Source organism: Rana temporaria, chromosome 2 (assembly GCF_905171775.1).
Source record: "Rana temporaria chromosome 2, aRanTem1.1, whole genome shotgun sequence".
Taxonomy (NCBI): Eukaryota; Metazoa; Chordata; class Amphibia; order Anura; family Ranidae; genus Rana; species Rana temporaria.
In genome coordinates, this window is record NC_053490.1 from 310,419,605 (window position 1) to 310,441,433 (window position 21,829).

The 21,829-nt window shown below is 42.6% G+C and overlaps 1 protein-coding gene across 1 annotated transcript in view; it reads left to right on the forward strand.

Annotated features, from left to right (window-relative positions):
- Positions 1-21,829, forward strand: part of CD53 (CD53 molecule) — a 52,026-nt gene that overhangs the window by 18,928 nt on the left and 11,269 nt on the right. The window contains exons 2-7 of the mRNA XM_040337378.1: positions 7,612-7,688; positions 8,339-8,527; positions 11,271-11,345; positions 14,815-14,910; positions 16,549-16,656; positions 19,467-19,550. Of these exons, the coding sequence (XP_040193312.1) occupies positions 7,629-7,688; positions 8,339-8,527; positions 11,271-11,345; positions 14,815-14,910; positions 16,549-16,656; positions 19,467-19,550 (612 nt within the window). The 5' untranslated portion in view covers positions 7,612-7,628. The remainder of the gene's footprint in view (positions 1-7,611; positions 7,689-8,338; positions 8,528-11,270; positions 11,346-14,814; positions 14,911-16,548; positions 16,657-19,466; positions 19,551-21,829) is intronic.

The following is a 21,829-nucleotide window of genomic DNA, read 5'->3' on the forward strand; positions in this document are numbered from 1 at the left end:
ACAGTGTAAAAAAAAATATTTTTACTTTCTGCTATAAAACTTTCAAATTTGTAAAAACAAATGTATTTATCAGTTCAGGCCGATATGTATTCTGCTACATATTTTTGGTAAAAAAAAAAAAAAAATCGCAATAAGCATGTATTGATTGGTTTGCGAAAATGTTATTGTGTCTACAAAATAGGGGATAGATTTATTTTCCTTGTATTTACTAGTAATGGCTGCAATCAGTGATTTTTAGTGGGACTGCGACATTGTGGCAGACAGATTGGACATTGTTGACACTTTTTTGGGAACCAGTGACATTATTACAATAATCAGTGCTAAAAATATGCACTCGCATTGTACTAATGACACAAACAAAGAAAGGTATTAATCGAGGCAATCAAGGGGTTAAATGTGTTCCCTGTTTGTGTTTGCGAGTTCACAAGCCCGCGTACAGCTGCATCGATTCGCGGGATACAACCTGCCGCAGTATAATGACGCTGGTCGGCAAGCGGTTAATTCAGTTTGTTTTGGTGTCGTTAGCTGTGATTGGTTAAAGCTAATCACATGGTACAGATAGTCTGTAATTTTGCCCTGTCTGTACCACGTGATCAAACTGACCAATCACAGCTAGCAACACAATTGTACAAAATGGATGGAATTAAAGGAAGCCATCCACTGTGTACAACTGTCATGTAACCTGTTGTGATTGGTCACGACGTTCACAGTGACACCCATTCAGGACCGGAAAGCAGAATGATGGCCATGTGGGAAGGTGTTAAATACAGAAAATAGTCACCAACAGCAAAAATAGAATCTCAGGCAGTGACGGTGCGTTCATTAAGGGCACACAGGTGCCGCCCCCTCTCTCCTCCCACCTGTCTATCACCAGAGATAGATTCACGCATTTCATGAATCTATCTATGGTCGCTGCTGCCACCCCCTATTCAGGTGCTGACCCCTTTTCGAGCACCGGGCACCTGAATTACAGTGGCGGGGTATTTTTTGGAAGCACCTGATTAGAGCCACAGGCTCTAATAGGCGTCCAAAAAGGTGAACAGTGGGCGCCATGCTGGGTGCACGCAGTTCACTCAGCGTTGTGCAAGTAAAGCGAATGAACATTCACTTTCCCAACACTGAACTGCCTCTCAGCCAATCAGGTGCTCTGGTCTGTTACATGTCCCCTGATTGGCTGAAACGACAGGCGCTGTGATTGGATGCTTATCAGGCAAACAATCATAGCAGAGGATGGGAGAAGACATAGAGGAGCGTGGAGGACATCGCCGCCGTGACCCACTGCCCCACGAGACAGGTAAGTGCCATGCGGGAGATGCACACTGGCAGCCTTTGATGGCCACAGTAGAGGCAATTGATGGGCACACTGGCAGCAATTGATGGGCACAGTGTCCGCAATAGATGAGCACACCAACAGTAATTGATGGGCACAGTAGCGGCAATTGATGGTCACATTGGCAGCAATTGATGGGCACAGCGGCGCCAATTTATGGGTACAGTGGCTGCGTTTGATGGACACAGTGGCTGCGTTTAATGGACACAGTGGCTGCGTTTAAGGCCCCATACACACGACCGAACATGTCCGATGAAACTGGTCCGCGGACCAGTTTCATCGGACATGTTCGGTCGTGTGTACGGCCTATCGGACCGTTTTCCAGTGGACAAAAGTTTCTTAGCATGCTTAGAAACTTGTCCGCTGGAAACCTGTCCGTCGGACATGTCCGCTGGTTAGTACGTCTAACCAGCGGGCCGAAATCCCGCGCATTCGTCGAATTGATTCGACGCATGCGTGGAAGCATTGAACTTCCTGGTTTGCGCACGTCGCCGCGTCACCGTCACCGCGTTCTCTGTCCACGGGGATTTTGGTCTGATGGTGTGTACACACATCAGACCAAAATATCCCAGGAGACATCCGCGGACCGATTTCATCGAACATGTCTCCTCGTGTGTACAGGGCCTGATGGGCACAGTGGCTGCATTTCATGGCTAAGTGGCGAAAATTGATGGGCACAGTAGCTGTGTTTGATGGGCACAGTGGCTGCAATTGATGTTTTTCTTTTTCAGTTTGTTTTCAATTTGAGCACCAGCCGCCACTGATCTCAGGTTATCACCAGTGCAACATAAGAGTACATAAAAAATTAGGACAATAATCATCCAGGTAAACATGGGTCCTTCAAACAAGAAAATATACAATAAACAACAGCCCAAGAAAGCAGGTAATATACAGGCAACTTAACAGGATTCAGGAGTTAGACTCAATTCAATTTTGAGTGCAGCCGAGGTAAGTATCTAAATTTGACTTGATTTTAGCCTGTTTTAATTCTCTGTACAGTAGGACCCAGACTGTAAGTAGAAGTGCTCAGCACTGGGAGCCAATCAGGCAAGATGTATGCAGATATGCTGATAACAAGGAGAACACTGAAAGGAAGAAAGAGCAAAGTATAGGGATACCCTCATCAGTCATCTAATGATCCTTTACTGTCCAGTCAGTAGGCTGTACAGTAGATGACAAGATGACAACATCCTTAACTCTAACAGAGAAAGCAATGTCATCTACTGGGCTTTGCTGTGTAGCAGAGCTGTGTAAATCTCAAGATTGAATGGATAGAAATGCAATTTCACTTTTCAGATTTTATTTTCCAAAAATATATTTTTTCCACAGATTTAACGCAAGGTAAATTTGTACGTACCTACGTAAATCATGTAGCCAACACATACCACATACAGGAAACACCATGTACAGTGGCTTTTAGTATTACATCTTCAGTGATATATTTAGATGTTTTTGTGGAGTTAGGGTTAAATGCTGAATAGAAGTGAAACTATCTGCAGCTTACAGCAATGAAAGCAAATCAGTTTCCGCCCCTTTGTATGTTATTTATGTGACTTTAAAACCTATAGGTCTGCTATTATACTGGGTACTTAAAGAGGTGGTTCACCCTAAAACAATTATATACCGTTACATCCAGCATACTGCTGACATCTACAGTATGCTGGTATTTTTTTGGTAATTTTTCGCTGTACATACCTTCTTATAGTTCTTTTCACCCGGCTTCCGGGTTCTCACTGCCCCGGGGAGTAGGCGTTCCTATTAAGATGCGTGTAGATGACGTGCGGGTAAGGCGCGTCACGCGTTCCGAAAATAGACGAACTGGGACTCGGCATTATACGGCGCCTGCGCAGTCAGCTCTACACGGCAGGCGCAGGCGCCGTATAGCGCCGAGTCCTAGTTCGTCTATTTTCGGAACGCATAACGCGCCTTACCCGCATGTCAATCATCTACGCCTCTTCATAGGAACGCCTATTCCCCGCGGGAGTGAGAACTCGGAGCCGGATGAAAAGAACTATAAGATGGTACAGCGGAAAAAAAAAAATACCAGCATACTGTAGATGTCAGCAGTATGCTGGATCTAATGGTATATAGATGATTTTTAGGGTGAACCTCCGCTTTAAGTACATATTTACAATTCATATGCTGTTACTAGATGCAGATTCTTGTTTGGTTCTTCGTCTTCTTTGGTGACTACATTTAATCACTCCCCCCACTTCCTTAATTGTTGATGTTACAACATGAATTCTTTTTTTTGATTGAATACTATACTTAGAATTTTCCTACTGTTCTTCCTTGTATTTTCATATATATATATATATATATATATATATATATATATATATATACCTATATATTTATTATATTGCAGGTTACATTGGTAGATGTGGTGGTTGTATTCTGTTTTTTACCTATATGTTTACCTGGTGATCTTGCCAGCAAGTCTTTCAACTTCCTTTAATAAACAAAGCTGTCCATTAAAAGTAGCATATGCTAGGAGGTCCAGATACAACTTTATTCCATTAAAAGTCAGGGATACAAACATAAAAAAAAGTAGCCAAACAAGCTGCTGCTAGGTCCTGTGTAGGGATGAGCCAAACACCCCCCCGTACGGTTCGCACCAGAACCTTTGAACGCACCGACTGTTCGCGCAAACATTTAGAACCCCATTGCTGTCTATGGGACTCGAACGTTCGTATTCAAAAGTGCTCATTTTAAAGCCTAATATGCAAGTTATTGTCATAAAATGTCTCTGAGAACCCGGGTCAGAAGATGTATCAATGGAAAAAAAGTTTTAAAAACGGTCGTTTTTTCTGGAGCAGTGATTTTAATGATGCTTCAAATAAAACATTTAAAAATGAAAAATTCCTTTAAATATCCTACCTGCTGGGTGTCTATAGCATGCCTGTGAAGTGGCACGTGTTTAGAACTGTCTCTGCACAAAATGAGATTACTATAAGAAAAAAGTACTTTAAAACTGCTTGCGGCTTTAATGTAATGTCTGGTCCCTGCAATATAGATGAAAATAATTGAGAAAAATAGCACAGACACAGACAGTACACACACCACGTAGCTTTAGGTGCAATCTGCAGAGGACATGGGCAGTACACACCAAGTAGCTTTAGGTGCAAACTGCAGAGGACACGAGCAGTACACACACCACATAGCTTTAGGTGCAAACTGCAGAGGACACGAGCCGTACACACACCACATAGCTTTAGGTGCAAACTGCAGAGGACAAAGGCAGTACACACACCACGTAGCTTTAGGTGCAAACTGCAGAGGACACGGGCAGTACACACCAAGTAGCTTTAGGTGCGAACTGCAGAGGACACGAGCAGTACACACCAAGTAGCTTTAGGTGCAAACTGCAGAGGACAAAGGCAGTACACACACCACGTAGCTTTAGGTGCAAACTGCAGAGGACACGGGCAGTACACACCAAGTAGCTTTAGGTGCAAACTACAGAGGACAAAGGTAGTACACACACCACGTAGCTTTATGGTGCACACTGTAACTTTAACTGACTAGGATGCCTGCTCTATCTACCTACTAAAAATGACACTCTCTCTCTCTGTCTTCTCTCTTTTAACCACCGCAACACACTACACAAGGCTGACCTGCAGGTGGCCTTTTATATTGTGGGGCCTGTACTAAACCCCCTGAGCCATAATTGGCCAAAGCCACCCTGGCTTTGGCCAATTATGGCTCTCCGTTTTTTGCAAGCTGTGATTGGCCAAGCACGCGGGTCATAGTGCATGCTTGGCCAATCATCAGCCAGCAATGCACTGCGATGCCGCAGTGAATTATGGGCTGTGAAACATAACTCGAATTTGGCGCGAACGGCCCAAAATGTTCATAATTCGACTAACGATCGAACAACTTGAGTTCGACTCGAATACGAAGCTCATCCCTAGTCCTGTGCTTATTTTTCACACCAAATATCATTGTAGGTCCAGTTCGGCTTGTTCACATTGATACCATTCAAGCTCTGATGAAGGTGGCACTTGAACCCCTAAAACGCATTGGCTAATTTTGGGGATTTTACCCCTGACTTAAAGGGTCAGTAAAGGAAAACATTTTAGTTTTTTTAAATAACAAACATGTTATACTTACCTCCACTGTGCAGTTCGTTTTGCACACAGTGGCCCTGATCCTAGTCTTCTGGGGTCCCTCGGCAGCTGTCTCGGCTCCCACAAATAGAGCTTTCTTTTGGTGGTATTTGATCACCTCAGCGTTTTTTTTTTTTTTTGCGCTATAAACAAAAATAAAACATTTTGAAAAAAAAGCAATGTTTTTACATTTTTGCTATAATAAATATCCCCCCCCCCCAAAAAAAAAATATATATATATATATATAAAAAATCCTCAGTTTAGGCCGATACATATTCTTCTACATATTTTTGGTAACATTTTTTACAATAAGCGTTTATTGATTGGTTTGCACAAAAGTTATAGCGTCTACAAAATAGGGAATAGTTTTATGGCATTTTTATTAATATTTTGTTTTCCTAGTAATGGCGGTGATCAGCGATTTTTATTGTGACTGCGACATTATGGCAGACATATCGGACACTTTTGACACCATTTTGGGACCATTGTAATTTTTACAGCGATCAGTGCTATAAAAATGCACTGATTACTGCGAAAATTACCCTGGCAGTGAAGGGGTTAACCTGTAGGGGGTGCTGAAGGGGTTAAGTGTGCCCTAGTGAGTGATTCTTACTGTGTGGGGGCGTGGCTTGGCGTGTGACATCACTGATCGTCATTCCCTATGACAGGGAACAGACAATCAGTGACACGCTCACTAGGAAGAACGGGCAAAGGTTTGTTTACACTTACCTCTCCCCGTTCTTCAGCTCTGTGACCCGATCGCGGGACACCGGCGGCGATTGATTCCGCGGGTCCTGCGTGCGACCCACGGCTGGCCATCTTTAAGGGGATGTACCTGTACGTGATTATGCCCAGCCATGCCACTCTGCCGACATATATCGGTGTTAGTCCTTAAGCGGTTAATACATAATTACATTTTTTTTTTATTGAAGCTAGTGTAAATACCCAAATTTGTCTTGGTATTAGCCTACGGTAAGCCACACTACTGTAGAGATTAGACCGAAAGACTGGGAGTCAGGTGGGTGGCTTGTAGGGTAGGAGAGAAGAGATCAGGAGATGACCTCATCAGTTTGTTGCTGCCCTTTCGTTGTCCAATCAGTAAGCTGTGGGTAGAGAGAAGATACCAATGTATTCCATCTACAGCCTAAAACTGTCATTTAAAAAAATATATATATTATTATCAGCCTAGCCGTGCTGTGTGGCAGTTCTGTAAATAGGTTGGCAGGTAAAACAGCTGTGTGTGTGTGTATATTTCATCTGTGTGTGTGTGTGTATTTCATCTGTGTATATACATGTTTCCCTGGAGTTCATCTTTAATATATGCCGGGTACCTGTCTGTCAGACGGCAGCCATCCATTATTCAAAGGCCGCGCCTCCTCCTCAGACTGTTTCGTTATAGGCGTAAAACTAATTTTCCCAGCAGAGCCTCTGTTCAGTGTTCCGCTTATCACGGATGCCTTCTCATCCTCGGCCTCGGACAAGAGGGCATCCGTGATAGGCGGAAAACACGGAACAGAGGCTCTGCTGGGAAAATTAGTGTTCCGCCTATCACCGAATAGCCTGAGGAGGCGCGGCTTTTGAATAAAGGATGGCCGCCGTCTGACATACTCTGCAAATAGTAGAAGGTAGGGAGATCGTCGAGGGAATGGAATGGTACAGTGAGGTCGGCAATGGCACAGTGAGGCATGTAATAATGGCACAGTGAGGCATGTAATAATGGCACAGTGAGGCATGTAATAATGGCACAGTGAGGCATGTAATAATGGCACAGTGAGGCATGTAATAATGGCACAGTGAGGCATGTAATAATGGCACAGTGAGGCATGTAATAATTGCACAGTGAGGCATGTAATAATTGCACAGTGAGGCATGTATAATGGCACAGTGAGGCATGTATAATGGCACAGTGAGGCATGTAATGATGGCACAGTGAGGCATGTATAATGGCACAGTGAGGGGTCCTCTAATACAGTGAGTATATCCCAAAACCAACATTTTAGCTGGAAAAATAGGGGGTCGTCTTATACGCCCAGTCGTCTTATACGCCGGCAAATACGGTAAGTTAATATGTCAAAACAAAGTCAAATTGATATTATGTTATACTCTATTGTTATATGCTATATTTCAAATGAATGCTAAGCACTAAAATGTTATGTTCTATATATTTTCAGACCTAAAAAAAACAAAAATGAGCAAGTGTATCAAAGTGCTCAAGTATATGCTGTTTGTCTTTAATTTATTGTTTTGGGTAAGTAATTCCTCCCTGTACTGTATGAAGTTGTTTCTGTCATTGATAAATGTTGGATAAATATTAATGATCATTTTTAGTCTGAATTTGCTTATCTGAAGTTCTCATGAGCACAGATCTCAAGTAAGTATTAAATATAAAACTACAATATCTTGAATGTATTTTAAATTATAAGACTACAATTCATTGAATGTATGTTCACACCATGGGGGTTATTTACGAAAGTCAAATCCACTTTACACTACAAGTGCAAAGTGCACTTGAAATTGTACTGAAAGTGCACTTTGAAGTTTAGTCACTGTAAATCTGAGGGGTAGATCTTAAATGAGGGGAAGCTCTGCTGATTTTATCATCCAATCATGTGCAAGCTAAAATGCTGTTTTTTTATTTTCCTTGCATGTCCCCCTCGGATCTACAGCGACTGCACTTCCAAGTGCACTTTGCACTTGTAGTTTGCACTAAAGCAAATAAGTGTTGATTTGTGTTGTAAAGGAAACCTGTGTATTGCATTGATATATATTTTTACATCTACAAAATGCATGTCTGACAACTTTCTAATAACAGCTTGTTATTTTTATGATTGCAGTTTTAACATATTACAAACAAAACTTTAATGGCCTTACGATATATTGTTTTCTGTTTTTTTACAGGCAATTGGATGCTCTGTCATATCTATTGGCATCTATTTTGTCATTCATAACATCTATGGGAGCCTATTTCCAAACATTCCATCTCTTACAACTGGCAATATCTTAATTATTTTTGGATGTGTTATAATGGTATTTGGATTTGTAGGATGCATGGGAGCAATTAAGGAGAATAAGTGCCTACTTCTCACTGTGAGTATTGACTTTTCTTTCGGAAGGTTATCCCAGGATGGCAAAGAGAGCATCGTTGTCTGCAGGGGGAAGGAGTTGTTTGAGTATTTTGGGAACCCCTTAGAGCCGGTTCACACAGGGGCGGCACGACTTTGGGGGCGACTCGGCAAGGCGATCTCAAGACGACTTCAGAGGTGACTTGCAAAATGACTTCTGTATTGAAGTCAATGCAAGTCGCCCCGCGTCACCCCCAAAGTTGTACAAGAACCTTTTTCTAAGTCAGAGCGACTTGAGTCGCTCCTATTAGAATGGTTCCATTGAATAGAGCGGAGAGCGACTTGTCAGGCGGCTGAGTCGCCTGACGAGTCGCCCTTGTGTGAACCGGCTCTTACAATCACTCTTGGGCACAATGACAGACCGTAAAACAGAGTTCATTTTGTTGACAAAAATATTTGTCATAGTTTTGATCAGCTGCATGTTTTCTGTGATGAAAACTAAACAAAATAAAATTAGAATTAAGTCAAAATCAATACCAATTTTCATCTCCATTTCAATCTCCAGTACATTTTAGTTGACTAAAATCGAATTGGTTTAGTTAAATTGTAATGCATTGTTTAAAGAAGTTGTAAAGGCAGAAGTTTTTTTTTATCTTAATGCATTCTATACATTAAGATAAAAAAACTTTCTGTGTGTAGCAGCCTCCCCCGCAAACCATAATACTTACCTGATCCCCATCTTTCTCCAGTGATGTCCACGAGTGTCTTAGCCCTCCGGGACTCTCCTCCTGATTGGCTGAGACACAGCAGCGGCACCAATGGCTCCCACGGCTGTCGATCAAAGTCAGTTAGTCAATCAGAAGAGAGAGGGGCGGGCCAGCTCAGGACTTGGCTCGGGTGCCCCCATAACAAGCTGCATTATACTTTAGGGATGGGGAGATGACCTGCAAGTGGGAATGGGGAACTAAAGAGAGTGAGGGAGTGCACATGGCAGGGTGCATTATACTTTGGGGATGGGAAAGGGGGCCTGAAGTTGGGGATGGGGAAGTAAAGGGAGTGAGGAAGTTCACAGGGTAGGGTGCATTATACTTTGGGGATGGGGAGGTGACCTGCAAGTAGGGACGGGGAAGTAAAGGGAGTGCACAGGGAAGGGTGCATTATATTTTGGGGATGGGGTTGGGAGGTGGGGGTGGGGAAGTAAAGGGAGCGAGGGAGTGCACAGGGCAGGGTGCATTATACTTTGGGGATGGGGAGGTGACCTGCAAGTGGGGATGGGGAAGTAAATGGAGTGAGGGAGTGCAGAGGGCAGAGAACTGGATGATCTGGGGAGGCTGTTATTTTACACAGTGCTAAACACTGCTACCTTGCTGGGAGGGGAAACACTCATCACAATGAACACATCATATCCAGGCAGATACAAATCCGACCGAGGAGTTCCTCTTCTGTGGTTTGCAGGGCATTGTTCCAGAACTCACAGGCAGCAGGCAGATAGAGGGAGCCTGTGTCTCTCAGCCAATACAGCTTTCTGAAAGAGTCAGGGGGCTAGGGCTTTAACAGACAGGAGGAGCTTTGAGGAAAAGCAGAAGTTTGGGTAGGTACTGGAAACTTTAGTTAACTAAAATACGACTAAAACTAAAATGGCATTTAAGTCAAAAGACTTTGACTAAAACTAAATTAAAATTTGACGTCAAAATTAACAGTGCCTCATAGATCATATTCCCGTAATTAAAGTTGTATATAGATGGATTGTCTTCTACACAGAATCTATAAGAAACCTAAACATTTGATTAATGTAGTTATTTTATTTTGGAGACAGTTACAGCCTCTGTCTGTTGGGTAGCTTTCTTCTGGGAGGACAGGAAGTGATGGGAAATATCCCCGGTAGGGGCTCACAGACAAAAAATACATATTTTTAGTAGAGTGGGGAAAGATTAAATTTTTTGTAAATTTTTCTATTGCTGTCCTATCCTGGTGTCTGCCATACTTCCTATGTCTTCTATGGATATCCCATGGATAAGAAGAGAGGGGGAAAAAACTACTCATGTGACCAGACAGAAATAAAAAGCTGACAGAAATGTTAACTCTTCTACACTCTATCCAAAACTACAAACAATATTGCACTGGCCATTTGAGTTAATGAATAATATGGAAACTATCTTTTTTGCTTCTATGCATTATAAATATTACTTTGCACAACTTTTGGTCAAAATGTCTACCTTCTTTTACTAGGTACATTTACCATATTGGTAATATGAAGACCACTGTAATTTTACAACACTAGTTCAATTTATAAACAAGAGAGAACATATATTTTAGCTCATGTCCTTACCCTTACAAAGGTAATAAAGTAGGACTTCACGCTCTCAATCAACATTGAATATTTTTAATCCTCATGCTGCTAGCATTAGTAAATAGATAAGAAAGTATATCATATTTACTTGTTTTTGCTACATATCTTCAGTTACTTCCTGGCTTCTTGCCTAGGCAAATTTCATACATCCCAGGAGTCTTCAGGAGAGGAGGAGGGGTTTTCTCAGCTAAGCACACCCTCCTGCCTGCATACTTGAGCTGAGGGCATAAGTATTCCAAGAAGTAAATGCTAGGGGCCACAGCCAGAAATGCTAGGGGGTTGTTTTTCAGTGAAGTGATTTCGCAACAAACAAAATGCACTTATAATATAAAAAATTAATTAAATAGTATTTTTGGTTTGCGGTGCTCAGGTGCAGTGAAGACCCGCTTTAAGTGAATTCTCTTTTTGCTCCTTTTAGTTCTTTATTTTGCTCCTTCTGATTCTATTGACCGAAGTTATTCTGGCTATTGTCCTGTTTGTCTATGAAAAAGAGGTAAGATGCAACATTTATATTGTTAATTGAAAGCTGCCTATAAGGTATACTTATAAAGCAGTAAATGTGACATTCAACAAACATTTGTTGCAGGTCTATCTTCCTGGTGCATGCATTTTAAATTACTTTGATGGATTCACCTGCAGTAAATGCTTGGTAAATGTATATTATGTTATAACTTTATAAGTTGTATATGAATTTTATAACTGTAAGACCTCATGCACTCTGGGCCTGAAAAAAAACACTTTGATAGGCATTTGACATGTTTTTCAGCCTGTAAAAGCACCCTTATGTCAGCCTATTAGAAAAGGAGCATTTACAGGCTGAAAAAATGCTAAGTGTGCACTAACGTTCACACACATCTGAAAGTGCTTAACCTCCCCAGCGGTATTCCTAAGTGTGGCTTGGGGTGGATTTTCATTACCAAAAGCGGTAACCCCCCCAGCCACACTCTGGATCGCATTGCAGGATCCATGTACAGCTTACTTACCTTGTCCCCAGGATCCTGCAATGTCCCTCGCTGTGTCCATGGGCTGTGTCCTCCGCTCGATCTATCACAGTGCCAGGCTCTGCGAGCGTCACAACACACAGGGACAGAGCCCGGCAGCAAATTCAAAAAGTGAAAAAAATATTACACATGGCTCATTGAAGGTCACTTTATATATAAGGCGTTTATATGTTATTTATGGCAGGCATATGCTAAAGTGGAACTATGCTTACCTAGAATCCAATGATGCACCATCCCGAAAATCGCCGCCGGCCACTGACATCTTTGGGTGTCCAGCTTCTGGGTCGCGATCGCCGGTGCATGTGCGGGAGATCCGTCAGATTCGGCATTGCCGAATTTGTGAAGTAAGGGTGTTCTTGCGCAGCTTGCAGTAAAGGGGCCAACAGACAGGTCATTAGCTTTAATGCATTAGTTACATATGTGACGGACTCTGGACACACTGTTGGGTATTTCCGCCAAGAAGCTGCTTCCCAAGTCCTGGAACACTAGACCAATGGATCTGGCTATAGAACCCCAATGACCAGACAACATAAGTCTTGGAGTACACAAGATAAGTACCATCAGATAAGGGCTACCCCCATTATTTCAGACAAAGGTCCCCTTACACAGTAGAGCTAGTACTTTAATCATAACAATGACCTCCTTAGACAGTCCAGCTCCCCCATGTCTAGATAACTTAAGAACACATTATAACACAGAGTTCTCCAGGCCATGGTTCTCCTGCAGCCCAAAGTCTGTGACAAAATAGTTACATAGTTGGTAAGGCTCCAAAAATACACCAGTCCATCCAATTCAACCTGTGGTGTGCGAGTGTACAATATCAATAGTAAATCGTATATCCCTGTATGTTGTGATTGTTAAGGTGTCTAATAGTTTTTTTTAAAACTATCAACGTTCCCTGCTGATACCACTGCTTGTGGAAGAGAATTCCACATCCTCACAGTAAAGAACCCTCTATGCAGTTTAAGGTTAAACCACTTATCTTCCAATTTCCAATGGCCACGTTTGTTTTTAAACTCCCTTTACCTGAAAAGTTTTTTCCCTGTGCTAAGGTCACCACCAGTAAGGTATCTGTAGATTGCTATCATATCCCCTCTCTCAAGTGTCTCCTCTCCAGAGAGAATAAGTTTAATACTTGTAGTATTTCCCCATGACTGAGGTCCTCTAGTCCCTTTATTAGATTTTTCTTTGGTCTCTCTATTTCCAGCACATTCTTCTTGAGAATGGAATGGCATTCTCAAGATGTGGCCGGACCAGAGTCTTGTAGAGTGTCTTGTAGAGAGTCTTGTAGAGTGGGAGAATTATCATTTTATCTCTGGAGTTAGATACAAAGCATGTCTCTTCTGCATTAAAAATCCTGCCTGTTTGCCCATTTTCATTGTGGAGCCTAAAGTTCCACTTTAATCATTGCACTTTAAGTTCTGTGCCAACACCCTTTATGTTTAAAATCCTTCCCAAGTCTCATATACATGAGATTGTCAGGGGGTTCCTTCAATAGACATTTACTTCATGTAAGATCTGGAGAAGCAGTCACATTACCAAAGAAATAGCCTATAAACTGTTCTGCTAAACTGAACGTGCCACCTTCCATAGTCTTAGGTTAAGTCATTATTTGCAATTGCACACATATCTGTAAACTTTGAAAAGTAATGTTGTACTTGCGTGTAGCGCCCCCTTTACTTCCAGTAAGGGCACTACGCTAAAGTTACTGGGGGAATGAGAGAGGTAAGTTTCTCTCATTCCTGATTGTGGTAAATTTGGCTGTTGCCAAATCTTGATTGTTCTGTGGGTCAGACTGCTTTCTAGGGATGCGGTACCATCCCTGGGCGGCAGGTGGTGCCAGAGAGATCCAGGCGGAGCCAATTCTTCCCAGCAGCCAATTGGAGGAGTTTTCCCTCGCGGGGCATGCTGGGGAGGAGTATTTTTGAGGCGGAAGCCGTTGTTCGGGGTTCTTCGCGGGTTCCAGGTGCGGCACCCACCTTTAGGGTGTGCGCACATCGCGGGCCCCACCACTATGGCCTACCTGGCCTGGGGTCGCGCTACGCGGAGACCCAGACTCTGGGCCCTTCTGGCCTGGAGCAACTGATGCAACTAAGGGGCCCCAGTGACTTACTGGGTCCCCCTTCTATTGAGAAGATCCCAGGCTGTACGCCGTTCGGTGGGGGATCGGCTTGAGGAGAACCCGGAGGCAGGTTATCCAAAAGGGCTTGAACGAACCATTGGGGATCAGGTGACCGGAACATTGACAGGTACACTTCCACTGTCAACCGGTGACCCTAACACAATTTACTGGGAGGATAAGCTCAACTATTTAGCTCATCCAAGTTCTAGGCCTGTGGCAGAGGCCCCACTAGAGCCAGGTCTGTGGCAGAGGCCTGTTCCTCCCAGCAACCTTAAAGTGGCACTTCGGCTGCCAGGCCTGTGGCAGAGGTCTGTCCGGAGGCACTTCACCCACTCTGGCTGGAGTGGCGACGAACTGTACTACTATTGCTGAAAGCAGGATTGCTTTCCTTCTATCCAAGCCTGATACCGCAAAGTTCCTTTACTTCATCAACCTTTTCTGTGTACCTCATTATGATGTTGGTCTTGTTGGGCCAAGGAATAAAGCATTCAGAAAACCTTATCTATGAACTGGACATTCACTTATTGCTCTACTCACTACCTTCACCCCTAGACAACACATAGAGGTAACTCAATACGCCGATCCCTGAGGGGGTAGCGCTACATGTGTATCATGCAAACCACTTAATTTGAATAAAACACTATGCATATATACAACATGCATACATCAATGCATTGCATGCTAGAAGAATGTCACTGCAAAAAACAAACATTTTAAATAGGGCACCAAGATTCACTTATTGTACACTGTGGTATAAAAGCAATTTATGTTATTAATATTATGTATATTGGAATAAAATTTTCCCTGTGCGTATATATATATATTTTATTTTCTTTTAGATTGGCCCACATATCACAAAGCAGTTGAGACAAAGTTTTGAGGAGCACAAGGAAAACAACAAAAATCAAACTATTTGGGACGAAATACAGAAGTCTGTGAGTGTGGCACATACAAGAGTTTAAGCTTCTATTATGGGAGCACATAATAATGTCCTAATAATGCAAAGGCTAATGTGCAGTTATCTATGTATATTAAAAAAATATATATTGTTTTTGAAGCTGAACTTCAGGCAAAAAACACAATACATAAATTAAATACATATATTTGAACAGTTTTACCTGACAATCTGTATAGTCCTTTTCACAGCTTGCATGATTGCTAAGCTATAAAGTCTGTTCCAGGACCTATCACAACATGTGATTGAATAATGAAGCAGTAGCACATCGATTGGGTGTGCTCCCCTCCTTTACACAGGTTTAAGCCAGCCTTTGTCAAATTTTGGCAAGTTTAGCAGGCAGGTTGATCGATCAATCAACTTGGGTACAACCAGCCTACTGGATTGTTTCTGCAATTATTGCAAGTAGATAGAGCCACTAGCCATAATCACTGGGTGTTCTCCCGACCGGGACAGTCCCCTCCTGTCCCCGCCCCCCCGCCAGAAGAACACAATAGCTCTGCGGGAGGGATTCCCCTATTAACACTGACTGTGTTGATGGGGGTATCGACTTGTGGTTACAGGAAAGATAATCGCACCATCTATGACTGGCTTTAAATGTGCAAGACTGTGCAAAGCATTAGAGTCTTATTGTGCATGAGATCGCAGGACATGATCAGCTACTTATGTATGTAAAGTAGAATTCCAGGTTAATTTTGACTTTAAATAATTTGTTTAGGCCAAGCTGGCCCAAACAATTCCATTACTATTTCTATTACTAACTTATGTGTCTGCTGTGTGAACCCTCATATTCTTAAAAACACAAAGCCGACAGTACCGCTGTAGAACGCAGCACTGCATACTGTATGTAGCTAATGCTACTACAGTGCAGTATGGTGCACACAGTGGCCACATCAGTTAGTAATGGAAATAGTTAATTTGGGCCAGCTTGGCCCAAACAAACGATTTAAAAGCAAAGTATGGTAAATCTGAAATTCTACTTAAATTTTTTTATGTAATGTAACTGGTTTAAATTATGTTTTGCTTCTATCTGCCTGGAGTTCAAATTTTAACATACCATTAGTATAATGAATTTATACATTTAGCATTAAAAACAACTCGGATAATATTCAAGCATGCCTATATGGTTATACAACCCTAAATATTCTTGAATCCATTGAATGTGTACTGTGGATGGGATAATCATAAACATTGGAAAAAAATCATACGTTAATGAGGATCCTCAGTGCCCTTTCATTTGGGGCTGCCCCCTCCAATGCCCTCATTTGCATTATTATGGCATGTGCGCAGATGTGCTGAAGAGCTTTTCCTGCTTTTAGGTCCTGGCAGACCCCTTCAGCACATCTACGCAAGTGCAGGCTTTTTCCCACGCATGTACAAACATGCAAAAGTTTTAGAACTTCCATAACAGTGGTCTTTTACTCATGCGTGGGAAAAGCCACCCATGCCCACCCATGCCACAGGGCTCTGTCTGGTCTTGAAGCCTTGAAGCACATTTGAGCATGCGCCCAATTGGGAGGGCGTGGGGGGGACAATAATAATTTCGGCTGGAGTTGCAATAAAAAATATTTATGATGTTTTAGTTAGAAATACCATCACAAATAATATTTTTTTCTAGATGAAATGCTGTGGAATCAATGGTTCATCGGACTGGGGTAATTTAGTTCCACAATCTTGCTGCCCAGCAGAAACGAAAGGGTGTTCCAGCAGTGATGCCTTTAAACAGGTATTGGCGATTTATATTGCAGCTTTCTTTAATAATGACTCTTTATACTTTATTGCATAAGACCAAGTTACCTTTTCAGCTAAACAATGTATATATGTTCTATTCCTATGTAGTTTAACTCAATTGAAGTCAATGCCAGTAATGCCCTTGGAAAATGTCTAATGTTACTGGTTTAAATATATTATACACAACAACATGCTCTTCCTCGATTTATCCTTAAGTTTTCTTATTATTCTTTCTGTGGTCCATAGATTAGCAACGTATTCATTATAGCTGCAATACTTAGTGAATAGTTCCCTCTGCTGGCTGCTTCTGAGAAGACTATAAAATATTTATATTGTGCACCCTAGTTTGCTATATTAATGATCAGCACAGATATCAGTATAAATCCACTGCTATAAAAAAAGGACAGAACAGTGCAAGCTATGGAATTAAAAATGTTCAGTTTCCAAGCATTTGCAGTTTAGTAATGTCTATACAATTATGTTATTTTGTACATTTTATCGCACTTAGATATTGCACAACACTTTACCGAGTACAGACAGTCATTTGCATCACTGTCTGTCTGTAAAAGAGCATCCTGGATGTTATTATTTAATGTACCTGCACAATTTTAAACAAATCTACTACACTATAGGATTGACTTACTAAAGGCAACTAGGCTGTGCAGTTGCACTCTGTAAACTGATTTTCTCTAGAGCAGTGGTTCTCAAACTTTCAAATGCCGTGACCCTTTCATAAAATTTCCCAAGTTGAGGGGACCCCTAACAGTAAAATTATTTTTGTAGGGTGGGTTGTCAGCACCCAATGCAAGACAAGTATGTTGTGCCCCTAACCCGCTGACATTTAGCACTCCCTGAGTCACTTCCACTTGTACAGTATTAAAACCATTTATGGTACATTTTAACACGTACCACTCTTTTTCTTTGTTCTTCTTTCTTTCCCTTTTATCTCTCTCTATCCTAATTTCTTGTTTTTTCCCCCCATCCCTCTCTCTAGCCGTCTTTCTTTTTCTTTCTCTTCCTTTTTATTTGATCCTCCCCCTCTTTTCCGCTCACTTCCATGTATTCTCTATTGTTATTTCTTCTCTTACTCCTTGGTGGAGGGGGGTGTAGGGAATGGGATGAGTGGCAGTGCTTGCAGGGAGTTGGGATGAATGGCAATGCTGGGGAGAGTTCTGATCAGCCAACTTAGGTGCTCTTGATCAAGGTCATCTGCTGATCTGAGAACTGTAGTGGGGACTTTTAATGGAAAGTATAATCATAAGTAGTGTTACTCACTGTGTCTCCGACTTTGTGGTGTCTCGTAGCAGTGACACCTCTACCGAAATCAGGAGATAGGGTCTCCTCCAGCCCCTCCCACTCACATTCCTCACCAATCATCTGACCTCTAGTCTCTGCCCCCCAGCCATGCTGTGAACTGAATGGGCAGCTGCAAAGAGGCTGGGTGGCCGCGGGCTCCAGGGACAGCTCTGCTTTGCCACCGAAAAAAGGCTGGGTGAGAGGTGCGGGCTTCAGGAAGAGCTCAAGATTTGGTGACCCCTGGCAAATCTTCAATCGACCCCCGAGGGGGTCCTGACCCCCAGGTTGAGAACCACTGCTCTAGAGCTTAGTAAATAATCATTTACCAAGAAGAAGCACTACTTACTTTCATCATTCAATCATGTGCAAGCAAAAACTATTTATTTTTTGTTTTATATTTCTCCATGCATGTGGGGTATTCTTTGCAAAGTGAAGCTTTTCCTCATTTACTAAGCTCTGGAGCAAATTCCCTTTCAGAATATATTTGCCTTTAGAAAATCAACCCCCTGTGAGTTAAATATTCTTGCCCTTGGGGTGAGCTTTATTTGTCCAGTGCTTTGCTGGTCTGCTCTTGTCTGGGCCAAGGTTCACACTGAGCTGCGGGAATGAAGCTGTGCGAGTTCCGGGGCTGAAGTGGTCAATGTTACAGAAGGCCATTTTTTTGTGTCTGAACATAACTGTTTCGTCTTTAATAGTTTTTTTTTCTTAATCCAGTAAGGACCTTCCACATTCTAGGTCCAGATTTCATACATGGCCTATACAATTTAACTATGCATATGCCATATCTGGTCGATGTCCTCAGAAGCTGCAGGTGTCTAATTGAGTGATATTCACTTGCTTCTGGATCCCATGCCAAGCAGCTGCCTCGGTTAAAAATGGTTTGCAATTTCAGAATAAATGCAAAGTGTTCTGCGATTAGGCAAGATGGAGAACGTGATATCACCGCTCTGGCCTCTGCACTTCATTGAATCAGAGAACACTTTCTATTCATTCGGAAAATGCAAAGCATTCTCTGAATGACATCCTACCTCCTGTGACCACAATGCAGTAGGGAAGCCACGGAGTGTTGGACTGACATCCTACCTCCTGTGACCACAATGCAGTAGGGAAGCCACGGAGTGTTGGACTCAGAAGCAAGTGGAAATTTTTAGCTTCCAGGAGCATTGGCCAGGTATGGTATATGCATAGTTACATTGGTCCAAGCTGGACCAATGTACCTATGCATCAAATATTCATATTTGGATTTCTACTATACATACCATTTAACAGTTAAATGACAAAGATAGGACTTTATAGCAGCAAAATTGGAACTTAATTTCTATTAGGATAGAAATCAAGACCTTGTCTGCTGCCCACATCTAGGATCCAAAGATTAGGGGACAATGATTCACCTATGTACACCTAAAGCAAAACTTTACTCAGAAGAAGAGTTCCTAATGTATATTGTTTTTACCCTAATTTGTATATTGAGAAAAATATGTCTTAAAAAGTCTTTGCATTGAATCCTAGGGGTGTTCTGTAGCTTTCACAGCATGGTTTGAAAGTAATTTCCTTTACGTTGGGATAGTGACCATCTGTACATCGGTTATTGAGGTAAGAAATTTAAAAAAGAGAGATGATTTGGGGTTGATTTGCTAAAACTGGAGAGTGCAAAATATGGTGCAGCTGTGCATGGTAGCCAATCAGCTTCTAGCTTCATCTTGTTCAGTTAAGCTTTGACAAAAAAATAAATAAATGGAAGCCGATTGGTTTCTATGCAGAGCTGCACCAGATCTTGCACTCTCCAGCTTTAGTAAATCAACCCCACTGTATATGTGGCATGAGGCTTTTTTTAAAGATATGTTTATTGAGTTTAAAGACATAAATACATAAAAAAAATGTTCTTTGCCAATCACATTGCACAGAAAAGGGCTGTGCACTGAAACAAACATAAAATAGTCAATTATCATCACACTTCTGACATGATTTTTACATGCATAGTCACAAGGAATAGCACAGGTAACAGATGTTCAAGTCAAGTAAATATTAGTCAGAATAAATGGAGTGGCCATCACAACTAAAGAGCGATATAGCTATCATATTGACATTGGGGTAAGAGTCAGAGGGCTAGCTATCCATCTGCCCCAAATGTTATTAAATGTTTTGGCTCTTTTTCTAGTCTCAAATGTGAGTTTATTCAATTGTAAACAGTCATTGTATTAGTTTCAGCCACAGTGGGGTACTGTGATCCCTTCCATGATGGTGAAATGGACTTCTTTGCATAGAAATATAAGATGTGGAGTAGACTCTTAGCATGAGAGGGGATATGTAGGTCACCAAAAATTCCCAAAAGGCAGTTTCTTAGGATTCACAATGTTTGGCAGGCCTAGTGCGAAGGAAATAAAGGAACCTATAGCTATCCAGAAGTCCTGAACCATGGGGCAAGTCCAGAAGAAATGTAGGAAATGGGCAGTTTGGCCACAGCCTCTAAAACACTCAGCTGAGGGGGATAGCCCTTTTTTATGTAGCTTGGCAGGAGTAAGATGGGAGTGGTGAAAGACCTTAAGTTGCATAATACAGAAGGCATTCGACTCAGTCGAATGGCTTTTCCTCTGGAAGGTGCTGGACAGTTTTGGTTTTGAATCTAGGTTTATCTCCTGGATCCAATTGCTTTACAGGAGACCGACTGCTCGGCCTGCTTTCTCCTCCATTTAGCCTGCATAGGGGCACCAGGCAGGGATGCCCCCTATCCCCAGGGCTTTTTGCCCTGGCGATTGAGCCCCTGGCGATCTTAATCCGTCAGGATCAGAGGTTGAAGTGCATACGGGTTGGGGAGCTTCAGGAGAAGATCTCGCTTTATGCTGACGATACCCTGCTGTATCTGGCTGACGCAGGACCCTCCCTTGTTTCTGCACTTGAGATAATAGACCAATTCAGGAAATATTCGGGTGTTTGCGTCAACTGGGACAAGTCAGTCCTCTTCTCCCTCCATCCTTCGGGCTCCGGGGTGGTCACCAACACACCACTTCAGTGGGTGGACAAATTTAAATACCTAGGGGTGATTGTCCGGGGGTCTACTCAGGCGTATATATATATATGACAACCTCTCTCCCCTTCTGGCCCAGTTTAGCAGGAAATGTCAACTTTGGAGAACATTACCTCTGTCCCCGGTGGGCAGGATGAACTTGCTAAAAATGGTGTATATTTTTTCAGGAACACTCCATGCCCGCTCCCTAAATCTTTTATTTTAAAATAGACTCCATTGTCTCTACCTTTGTCTGGGCTGGGAGGGCCCCGAGACTGGCTGGGCGGACACTCCAGCTCCCCCTGTAACAGGGGGGTCTGGCGCTGCCTCGCTTCCAGCTCTACTACTGGGCGGCGGTCCTGGTGACGGTCCGGTGGTGGTTTGAGTAGCCTGGGCAGAATCCAGCGGTGACCCTTGAGGTGGCCATCCTGGGGTCCTATGCAGCATTGACCAATCTGCCCTATAGAGGGCCTAAATCCCATTCCCGGGTGAAGGCTCTGATGCGCGCGACCATTCAGGTATGGCAGAGGGCTAGATCTATTTATAAATCGGACTCGGTCATCTCGCCCCAGCTCTGCTTGGGGTTATGGATGGCATTGAGGTGTCAAGGCATGAACAATTGTTTTTGTTCTATGCCCTATACTATGCCAGGCGGGAGATCCTCCTCAGGTGGAAGCTGCCTGATCCTCCCACGCTCCAAGCGTGGATAGCCACGATAAACTCTGTCTTGCCTTTGTACAAGCTAACATATGAGAGTAGAAACTGACCCACAAAATTCAACAAGGTCTGGTCCCAATGGATTGATGCACATGGTTTGGAGCCCTGGAGTTGGTAGGCAACTCCCAATGGGTGCTGTTGTCTCTTATAT